Here is an 11,441-nt window from a genome sequence, read left to right on the forward strand (position 1 = left end):
ATACGTCTTGGACCCAGAGCGCAGTGGCTTCGCCTTTTAAGAACTTTTTCTGAGGGGAAATGAGTGTTTTAAGACACGAAGCAGTGGCCTAATGCCGCCTCCTGTGCCACAGACAAACATCTGTCCGACACATTGCAGTTCAGCGAGGATGTTGCCCATCTGGTGAGTGGTTTAAGGTGCTGCCTTGTTTCCAATTAAGTGTCTTATATTTCCATTTAACCAAATACGCGCCGTCTTCAGCTGAATGTCAGTCGAATACTGACACTGGAGAAGTTTGGTGAGCTGAGGCAGGACTCGCTCCAGCGCGTTTGATGAACGTGACGCACATATTGTGTTATTTAAGAGACTGTTCTACTCCCTCACCAAGCCTCCCTTCATCTTCCTCCATTCGCACTCTGGAGAAGCAGAGCGCTGGAAAACAAAGGAAACTTTCTGTATCTCGAAGTCAGCAGTGAAATCATGGAAAAAGCTGACAGTCAGGTGTGGGAGACTCTCAGAATTCAGATTTAGGGCAAAGCTGATTTAAGTTGAGCTTAAAATAAAAATGAGCTTTATTCTGTGCTCTCCCGTGTAATCAAATCTGCAATTGGGTTTAGAATACAGTAATAAGATCAAAAAAATGCATTTTTGGGAACTACTGCATATTAGAAACCTCCTAGTTGAACAAATGAGGCAAAGGTGTTTCCCAAAAGCCATAGAGCTGCAACAGTGCACCCTTCAATTCCCTGTTATTGCAGTAGAAAAGGTAACAAATGTCTGAGGAGCAACTACAAACATTTCAGTCGGCACGGGGGGGTTGGAGGAATGGGGGGTGAGGGTGCTGGGGAATTTTCCTTATAGTAAAACTGCTGCTCAGCTTAAGGCCATGAAAGCAAAGCTCTCATTTCCCGCTGACTACTGTGAAAGAGGATCATAAAATTGACTCCATCTGTAATTTCATGGCGAGCTTTCCAGTTCCAGCAGCTTGATGGCATTCCCTCAATTAAGCACAGCTAAAATTCACTCGAGGGCATGTAGTGCGGCTACATTTGACAGAAATAACGCATGATGTGCAAAAATCACGGGATGGGCTGGACTTCAGCATGGTTTACCACTGTTTGACCAACCAGGTCTATAGAGGCGTGTAAAGCGTTTGGTTCCTCATGAATTTCAGTTGTCTGGCAGGTGATGTTAATTGCTGTTAGCTTGTGAAAACATAAAGCCCAAGTGAAGCAGACACTAATGAGGTCTTCAGGGTAGTTTGGGTTCGGGTTGAGAGACGCGACACTGGTCACGGATGAAGCACTAATCTCAGCAGAACCCACACAAACCTTTGTTCCTTTAAGACTAAAACCATTGACTCTTCATCAACCTCATCCTCCTCAAGAGTTTCCTCCATTAGCATAGCTCTCGCTGTGCCTCTTCAGGCCAATAAACACTTTTACTTACTCACTTTCTAGTGCTTTGTCCTCGTAAGGGTCATTCAGGCGTGATATGGTGTTCACCACTCCATCACAGGGCCACACACACACACACACGCACACACGCGCACACACGCGCGCACACACACACACACACGCGCACACACACGCACACACACACGCGCACACGCACACACGCACACGCACACGCACACACGCACACGCACACACGCACACACACACACGCACACACGCACACACACACACGCACACACACGGTCAACTCTCATCGGCTTCAACTTTCAGAATAAATTTTTTTAGTCGAACATTAAATATTAAGTGAAGTGACTAAGGATCATCTTTGGCACCTGTAACTGGGAAACATGATCAGAATTAGTGTGTCTAGATGTTTCCTAAGAGTCCCAGTGTGAGAAGCATGTGTCTCTACACACGCCCTGTTAGTGAAAAAAAACAAGATTGTCGTCCAACGGACTGAGGACGTGTGTGTCTGTGTGGAGAGAAGCGAGTGTCTGATTCGGTGACTATAAAACTGCACGTGTGTCTGCACATACTTCCACTCGTGTCTGCATAAGTGTGTGTATTAGCACGTCTCAGAGGCTGAACCTCTCCTGGGGGACTTCCGCTGCTGCTGTTATTCTTTGCAGTGAGATGGAAACCTTTTCCCAACATCTGCACAACATATCATCATGGTACAAAAAAACAAGGAGGACACTGGACTGAGACTTTCCATTGGAACAGTCTGTAAATTTCATTTTAAACAACGTCTTTTTCCTCCTCGTGTGCTCAGGTTTAGTTTAGGAAACCTGGAGAGTTTCCAGAAAGCAATTCATTTATTCAAATGTTTCGAAGCATGAAGGGAAAAAATGTGGTGACACACTGTCAGTACACTCGATGCCGTTACTGGGATCATTTAAGAGCCATGCAAAGTGAAGGGCAGTAAATTGTTGCAGTACACAGTGTAGTGACAAATTGTCCACTGTAAATGTGGTCAGAACTTTCATTTGACACCTCATCATTGGCTAAAGTGCAAATTTTTATATTGCCGACTCTAATGAGTGGTGCAGTGTTGCCCATTGGCTTCTGTGTTAACCATAACCTTGCTTCGTAAGAACGTTTGAACACTGCGTTTTCCTCCAGTTTGTCATGTGTCGACCGTGTACTCACTGTGACAAGACAAACTGAGCCGTAAAAGGATGAGGTGCCTGCGGCCTCTTTGCTTTTACTCCCCCTCTCTCTTTTACTACTTCTTTCTAAATTTCCCTGAACCATATCTTTCACACACGCTCCCTTTCCTTTTCCTTATTGGTCTTTGCCTACGTCACACACTCAGCTCTCATTTCTCCTTTTCACCCCATTGATTCCCCTTTTTCGCTCTCTCTCGTATGTCTGCGGGGCGACTCGCCAACCTCCCCTCTCTTCCCTGACTTTTTCACTTTCCCATGACAGAACCAGGGGCAAGAATCAAATAACCAGTTCCTCTCTCTTCACCTGGACTCCAAGCTGGAGCTGTGAAGGCAGGCTTTGTCCCCCGAAGCCTTCATCACCTCCGGTGGTATGTCTTGCGTTGTCCATACAGGAAAGGACTTTGGTCTGGCAGACATTTTGGGGGCCCATGGGAAAATATGAGCGTGTTTGGGTCCCAGCTCTCCGTCTGTCATCTCCTCCCACAGAGCATTACACATGGTGGGGATGAAAACCTACTCCCAGCACTTCAAACGGAACTGCACTCATGGATCATCATTTGTACACTAAGGTTCCAAAATTATGTCACAGACATATTGAATTTATCCCAGTTGTATCATTTTTACTTTATAGTTTCTAGAAGAACTGTTTTAATGCCTACCGTTTGTTTCTTTCTGCCTTTGTCCACATTCAGTACAGCTTCAAACACAATATGCAACGGTTCTGTATGCAATGTGCCACCAAGCACAAATGGGTCCCTTCACTGTTACATACCTGTGACCCACAGCCTCATCGGGAGAAGTGGCCTGGAACGGACAGGTAATGAGACAGGATCTCTGCAGGAGGGGCAGACGGACAGGAGCTGGACCGGACAGGAAGCAGATGGAAGGAGACACGCTCAGACCCAGGCTTCAGTGGCCTCATGGACGCAAAGCACCTGCAGTAGTGTCGAATACATATTGACGGTGTTTGTTACAACACACAGAATAAACTAAAAGAAGAAAAAAAATACAATTTCCCACTTTAACATTTTAAATTTCTGCTTAAATTAATTAATCACTGAATCTGGAGGGGGACCTAGCTTGACTAGCAGATACTGTACTTACGAAGGCCGACCTGGGACAATATTGGAGGCGTATCCTTATCATTATCAAACGGCAGCGTCAGTATGAAACAGTTTTTTAATAATATATTAACTCAAACTAAGCACTTACGCCAGAACATACCTGGAAACGAGTCAATCAGAACCGCCCGGCGAATCTCCGTGAGATAATTACTGCCGCGTTTGACGCGCTAATTCACCTGATTGGTCGTCCTTGCTGGAGTGGGCGTGGCTAAAGTTGGTCATGTAGACTAAGTCGGTCCACACCTGATACATGAATACGTGTGATGTGTCTGTCAAAGCAAGGCAGAATAAAATAGCCTAATATCAATAAATGAATATAAGTCTAAAAAGAAAAAGTTATTTTTTCACATGACATTAAAATACGCTAAATATTATTCTTTATTTTCAGTAGGTTTTGAATAAATCCAATAAGGAGTATGAGAGAAACACAACCTGTGACTTTCCCACCAAATAATATCAGTGCGTTCACTCAGAGGCCACTGCCAAATCCACATGGAGGACAGTCACTTGATTATGTTTGACTGGCTTTGAATTTAAAACACGGAAAAGTAAACTTTCCTGGCTGTGTTTATTTTCCCGTTCCCAAAGCCACCATAGCCACCAACAAGCACACACGTCATATCAATAAAGCTAATTTTACATCCAGCTTTTATTTGCTTGATCCAAAATAGAATCGTTTCCATTCATGCATCCGTGCTCAGGTCACGGTGGCGACAGGTCTCGAAGGTTGACCAGATATGTGCATCTGTGGTCACGTTTCCAGATCCAGGTAGGATCTGGGTCCACATCGAATGGACGTCTATGACATCATCATGCACTTAATGAATTTAGTGAGTGGTAAAAATTAAAACATAAATGTTTAAGTCTGCATCTCCAAACTTTTATTCTATATAATTCTATGTTTTTATGTGGCGTGTTTGCCCTTCTAGTGCATGGAGCTGTTCTCTGAGTCTTTTGACAACCTTATAAACACTTACTATGGACAACCAGTAAAAAACCACCCACAGGTGTGAACTGCCTGACATGAGCCGGGGCTGGATCCAGAGTGGATGCCTGCGATCACATGTGGTTCTGAGACCTGGCTGAGGTCCTGGGTCGTCTCCATGACCTCGGGTCCCCCAGTGACTGCAGGCCTTTCATCTTCAGGATGCAGCTTTTTCATGTATTATAGACGAGTACTTTCACCCCGAAGCAGTGGATTACATCAGAAAAACACAAGCAAGTGAACCAGCACACAACCAGCACACACCAGCACACAACCATTTGATTCCATTAAACTTCAGCTATACAGTGTGTATAAAAATAATGCATTTCATTACATATAATCAATTCAAATGTCACTAGATCTGCATTTCTGTGTGATTCAGATGTAGTGTAATGCACCACTGTCAGTGACCGGCAGGTGAATAGCACCTCTTAAACAATGATGTGCAATATGTGAAACCTGTAAAAGTCCATAAGCTGAGATGAGTGACTGTTCTGTGCAGGGCATTGCTCCGTAACAAACAGCCCTCCTTACGTGTCAACGCTCATTCGGCACCAAGATGAGTTATTACAGAGTCTTTCCAGCACCAATGTGTCAGGGCCCTTTCTCTGTTACACGCCTGTGACCCACCGAGTCGCTGGGACGAGTGACCCGGAACGAAACCCAGTAAGGAGGTCAGATGTCAGTGTGACATGATCCCTGCAGGAGGGAGGAGAGACGCGGGAGCCGGGTCAGACAGGAAGCAGATGGGATGAGAATTCATCAGGCACATGAGGGCTTAAAAAAACCTTCAGCGACACTAGGTGTGTGGCATTTTCTGCCTTTCAAGGCCCTTAACAAATAAACAAAAACAGAGCAAACACAGATCTGCCCTAAACAAGAGCTCTAAAGTATTTCACCAGCAGAAGAAGAAATGCTAAGAATGTAATAGTACTTAATATTATTGTTAAAAGGTGCTGGGCAACTCATTTTGAGCCACAGGCGCATCCAGAAGGTGGCAGTGATGCACCTAAAAGCAAAATCAGATTCAAGTCAACCCTTGGGTGACAGGTGAGAGTGTGCTCACAGGGAAACAGGGACCCTCCCCATCACAGAGGAGCGAGGATGGTGATTCTGATCTTATGGACTCAAGAAATGAAACTTGAGAAAGAAAATAGAGCAAAATTAGCATAATTAATTACAAATGCAAAGTGCTGTTTATGACTCTAATGAGCCTTTAATGGCATTAAGACTCAGCACTGACGGCAGCCGCATTAAAAGTTAACCATTAACAAGCCACCAGATGTTTCAGTCCAGAGCTGACACACTGACAGTTTGACCCTTTACTTCTACGTAACGCCCTGTGTTTGCATCCAGCTCTAGTCAGGCTGTAGTTTGTGAAGCAGATATAAATAGAGTGATATTAATACCCAGCTTTGTTGTGTAACCACAGAATTGGCTGCGGCTTTGGAAACTTCTTAAGGTGAGGGAGACTAAAAGATCCTCACCTTTAATTCATGCTTCACTGAAATCCTAAATAATCCTAATTTTAATTGCTATCTAAATGTATATATTATAGATGAATACTATCAAGTAGACACTGTACTGTACCTGATTTAGCTTGAATACTTATATATACTTCTTAATAATATAATACAATGACATTATTCTACCACACTGTGAAGGAAATACGTTTCACTTTGTTTTGTCTTGTAGATAAAAAATTACTGCAACTGATGTGTCATTAACATTTCTAAGCCTGAGAAAGTATTAGTTAACGGTGCAGATGAACTTAAAATATGTTCATGTTTATGGTAATGCTTCCAAGTTTCCACTTCCTGGACGCTTTCTTTCCTCCTACTCATTTTGTAATAAGGTCAAAAACCTTGATAAAGCACCTGTTTCAGGCCTGTGCTGATACTGAACTCGCCAGTTGCTCATTGGATGAGCAGAGATAAAAATGAGTATAAATACAAACGGCGAGCGAGTGGGAGCTGCGTTTGTGCTTCCTGCTCTTCTGGGACAAGCATGAGGTTGTTCATTCTGTTGGCCTTCGTTGGCTTCAGCTTTGCCCAGCACAACCCTCACATGAAGAATGGCAGGACGGCCATTGTTCACCTGTTTGAGTGGCGCTGGGCCGACATCGCTGCAGAGTGTGAGCGCTTTTTGGGTCCTAAGGGCTTCGGTGGAGTTCAGGTACACTGTAGATTTATTAACTCAATTGAAATTTGCACAGAATAAGAAGATCATTCTTATTGTAATGTTTTACCTCGGTGTTGCTCAGATTTCTCCTCCAAACGATCACATCATTGTGAACAACCCCTGGAGACCCTGGTGGCAGAGATACCAACCAATCAGCTACAAGCTGTGCTCAAGATCTGGCAGCGAGGCCGAGCTGCGCGACATGATCACCAGATGCAACAATGTTGGGGTAATAGACACAAAGACAACAAATCCACATCAGACACATACTGTAACATACATTCCATCCTTATCCAAAAGTTTGCATTCTGCATCCCACACAGGTCAACATCTATGTGGATGCTGTCATCAACCACATGTGTGGATCTGGTGGTGGAGAGGGAACCCACTCCTCATGTGGAAGCTGGTTCAGCGCCGGAAGGAAGGATTTCCCCAGCGTCCCCTATTCCTCACTGGACTTCAACGACAACAAATGCAAGACTGGCAGCGGTGAAATCGAGAACTATGGTGATAAATACCAGGTAATGAATGCAGGTACAATCAGAACAGCTCTATGTTTGCCAGTTATCTGCTAATTAGTCAGCATACCTTCACCAGGTGCGCGACTGTCGTCTAGTTGGGCTCCTGGATCTGGCCTTGGAGAAGGACTACGTCAGAGGTAAGGTGGTGGATTACATGAACAAGCTGATTGACATGGGCGTGGCTGGATTCAGAGTGGACGCCAGCAAACACATGTGGCCTGGAGACGTGTCTGTGGTCTATGGTCGCCTGCACAACCTCAACACCAAGTGGTTCGCTGGTGATTCCAAGCCCTTCATCTACCAGGAGGTGATGTTTAAATGCTTCACTATTTTTATTATTACACATTGGGTTCAAAACATATTGAGATTACTTTCCCACACTATACTGTATACATGCAGCTGTATACTGTAACAACGTACAACTAGGTGAAGGAAAACTCTGGATGAACTTAAACCTAATTAGCAGCAAAACAAGCAGCTCGGGAATAAAAAGTGCTGACGGACAAACTCTGTGTATGCAAGAAGTGTGATTGGAGGTGTATTTACTACTCGCATGCCAAAGACAGTATTTGTGGTTGATAACAGACACAGCAGTCAGCAGAGTCGTGGGAAAACGAGCACAGAAATCAACATGACACACACACACACACACACACACACACACGCACACACACACGCACGCACGCACGCGCGCGCGCACGCACGCACGCACACACACACACTCGGAGACGATGTTAAACCATGTTAACGTCTGCATGGCCTGAACGGTGCCGTGTTTCTCCTGCAGGTGATTGATCTGGGAGGTGAGGCCATCTCATACAAGGAGTACGTCCATCTGGGACGAGTGACTGAGTTTAAATATGGAGCCAAACTGGGGAATGTTTTCAGGAGATGGAACAATGAGAAGCTGTGTTACACCACGTATGTGCCTTTTTTAACATGATGTTACTTTTAAAATACGCTGCTCAAATGTCCTTTTGTGTGCAGGAACTGGGGAGAGGGATGGGGCTTCATGGCCGACGGCAACGCCCTCGTCTTTGTTGACAACCACGACAACCAGCGAGGCCACGGTGCCGGCGGTTCATCCATTCTCACCTTCTGGGACCCAAGGCTCTACAAGATGGCCGTCGGCTACATGCTGGCCCATCCCTACGGTGTGGCCCGGGTGATGTCCAGCTTCCGCTGGGACCGCGGCAGTTCGACCGGAACGGTATAGTCTCCTGTAGAGAGATAATGTAACATGTTACGTCTACATTGTTGTTAGACCTACTGTATGTGTCATTCATGACCTCAGGACCAGGGTCCACCCAGCAACAGCGACGGGTCCACGAAGCCGGTCCCCATCAACTCTGACCAGACTTGTGGAGACGGATGGGTGTGTGAGCACAGATGGCGTCAGATCACGTGAGCCTTTAATATCATAATGTATTAGGCTACTGAGCATTAGTGTAATGAAATAGTTCCCGTCTTCTATGGCAAACTACATTTCTTATGTCTTTCTGATAATGTGTTTTTACCTTTAACTCAGGAACATGGTCGGTTTCCGTAACGTGGTCAACGGACAGCCTCACTCCAACTGGTGGGACAACCAGAGCAACCAGGTCGCCTTCGGACGCGGCAACCGTGGCTTCATCGTCTTCAACAACGACGACTGGTGAGGCCTGTAGGCAGGACAACAACTGACCAAAACTAGTTTCAGCCTGATTAAGATCAGGGCTGTTTTTCTGGTGATCCTACAGTGTAAACTTGCTTCCCTCTGCAGGAACCTGGACGTCACCCTGAACACCGGCATGCCCTCGGGAACCTACTGCGACATCATCTCTGGCCAGAAAGAAGGAAGCAGGTGCACTGGAAAGCAGATCACCGTCGGAGGTGACGGTCGTGCCCATTTCAGCATCAGCAACTCTGAGGAGGATCCGTTTGTTGCTATTCATGCTGATTCCAAGCTGTAAACACATCATGTCCTGAAATAAATCAGATTTTTGAGCACGAAAAGTGGACTTGTATTTCACTGACACTGTTTCAAAGTCTTTTATGTTTTATTTTACTTAAAGGTAGTTCTGAAACATTTAATTGGCTTGTAGCAATCACATGGACGTCAACAAGCGTAGCAAAAAAAAAGTAAAGTCTGCATTAAAAGTCTTGATGTTAATCTGAAGCAATACTTTGATTTGATGCATGAACCTTCTACATGTGGGGATGAAGCTGTTGTATCAGAGCTACGAGGTCTGTGAAACCAGTCCTGTGAGGCTGACACACTGCCCCCCTGCGTTGTGTGTTCATGTTCTCCGGTGGGATTCACTCTTTGCCTTCGCACTGTGCTCACTTTAGCTTCACCTACAGTATAGTGCAATGCCCTCATTAGGACAACACAGGGCCCCCAGGGGCCAATGAGCTGCCTCTACGTCCTCATTTCCTGCCTGTCTGCCTATCACGTCACACGCACTTTCTCCCCGTCTCCACCTTTCCAGCTCACCTTCCGACTCCCCATCAGCAGCTCCGGACTGGTGACACTGGAGTGCCTGCCACGAGAGGTGTGACAGTGTAGCTGATGCCTGCCAGAACATTCAGCTCATCCCGGTTGTCATGGCAACGTGGCAGACAAGCCGAGAAAACCTGGGAAATACTTTAAAGCCTCGCCGGCGGAGTAGCACACGGTAACGAATGAAAAGGGGGAGAGGGTGTAGACGCTGACGGGACGCGTGGCCTCTCGACGCTCAGACGCAACCCTCGAGTGTCAGTAAACACGCGCTACAAAGGCCGACGTGGCAGATGAAAAGGTGCGAGCGAGGGAGTCAAGGTGAAGGAGAAAGGGAGGGGCCGGACGGGCCTCAACATATTGCAGCTGCTAAATAATTGACCCTCTCGCCGTCTTCTGGTCCAGCAGCTGCGAGGAGCCTGTACCTTCCGATTAGCCACAGAGATGTCAGCGTAGCAGGCCGGGGTCTTTGGTCCTGTCATCCTCACTGATGCTTTGTGACATGGCTGTCAGCGGTGTCCCCATCCTATTTCATATTTCATATGGTGCACCAGACCTGCCTGTCACACCAGCCGGGGAGAAAGACAGTCATCAACTTAAAGCAGCCCTGTCTCTGTAGGTGAGGCTCATGCTGTATTCTTACTAGCACCAGGAACAGGAGGGGCTCAAACTGCCAATTTGAACATAATAAATTACCAAGTGGCAAAGTCATTTTCCGTCCCTGCTTGTCGAAGTGGAAAAACAACGGCTTCACGCGGCGTCATTGCTCCTCATGACGAGTGCTTTTATGTTTTCAGCTATTGCAGCAACCACAAACACGGCACAGCGTGAAGCCTCTGAGCTCCGTAGCACGGGTCACGTTTGGCTTCCGGTCACATGGGGGCAGTATTGAAGCAAGAACCATGAAACACGAGCTCCTCCGCAGCCAGACTGAAAGGGTCCGTGAGACATTTGCCTCTCTGTGAAATTTGTCTATTAACTGCTAGAAATTCAACGCAGAATAATTCAAGACCTGCAAGAACTCATGACTGACTCCTAATTCTAAAAAATTGGACATGAATTATATATATTGTCAATGACAGTATAGAAAAAGATGAATGATGCATGACCAAACTTACAGTAATACAATGAAATATGCACAATGGGCTCCGCTGGTGCAGATGTGCATCTATAAATATAAGCTGTGCGTCGACTGAATTTGTTTGACGTTAGTGTGAAGTTGTCCACATTCTTCTGAAACGTCACCATCGACCACAGGCTGCATCTTCATGGGCGTTTCATTCAGCAGCGAGACCTGCCGAGCCTCCGGCGCCCCCACCCCTCATGCCTCAGTGTAGTGACACCTTCACCATGGCAACATGCTACGGCAACCGCCAAGTTAACGGAATCCATTTAAACTTTACTTACTACCAGCTAATTGTTGTGCGCGGTGGAGGAAGTGGTGTGATAATTGCTCGGTGCTGCAACGTTTTTACTCCAGCGGATTTGTTTTATTGTGAGCCGGGAGCCTCGCGACACCCGGTGGGGATGCGCCCCAGCATTACTG

At 46.1% G+C, this 11,441-nt stretch overlaps 2 protein-coding genes across 5 annotated transcripts in view; one reads left to right on the forward strand and one right to left on the reverse strand.

Annotated features, from left to right (window-relative positions):
• LOC114844815 (collagen alpha-1(XI) chain-like) overlaps positions 1 to 3,913 on the reverse strand; it is a 70,264-nt gene extending 66,351 nt beyond the window's left edge. For all 4 annotated transcript variants that reach the window (XM_029132450.3, XM_041068213.2, XM_041068210.2 and 1 more), the window contains exons 1-2: positions 3,830 to 3,913; positions 3,378 to 3,540 (exon numbers count right to left, since the gene is read on the reverse strand). In XM_029132450.3, coding sequence (XP_028988283.1) covers positions 3,378 to 3,396 — 19 coding nt within the window. In that variant the 5' untranslated portion in view covers positions 3,397 to 3,540; positions 3,830 to 3,913. The remainder of the gene's footprint in view (positions 1 to 3,377; positions 3,541 to 3,829) is intronic.
• Positions 3,914 to 6,680: 2,767 nt separating this feature from the next.
• On the forward strand, positions 6,681 to 9,414 carry amy2a (amylase alpha 2A). Its single transcript, XM_029133016.2, has 9 exons — positions 6,681 to 6,889; positions 6,978 to 7,124; positions 7,219 to 7,416; positions 7,493 to 7,723; positions 8,204 to 8,337; positions 8,404 to 8,626; positions 8,711 to 8,820; positions 8,945 to 9,070; positions 9,179 to 9,414. The coding sequence occupies exons 1-9, from the start codon at positions 6,722 to 6,724 to the stop codon at positions 9,366 to 9,368; spliced, it is 1,527 nt and encodes a 508-aa protein (XP_028988849.1). The 5' UTR covers positions 6,681 to 6,721; the 3' UTR covers positions 9,369 to 9,414.
• The last annotated feature ends 2,027 nt before the right edge of the window (positions 9,415 to 11,441 follow it).

Source organism: Betta splendens, chromosome 17, assembly GCF_900634795.4.
Source record: "Betta splendens chromosome 17, fBetSpl5.4, whole genome shotgun sequence".
Taxonomy (NCBI): domain Eukaryota; kingdom Metazoa; phylum Chordata; class Actinopteri; order Anabantiformes; family Osphronemidae; genus Betta; species Betta splendens.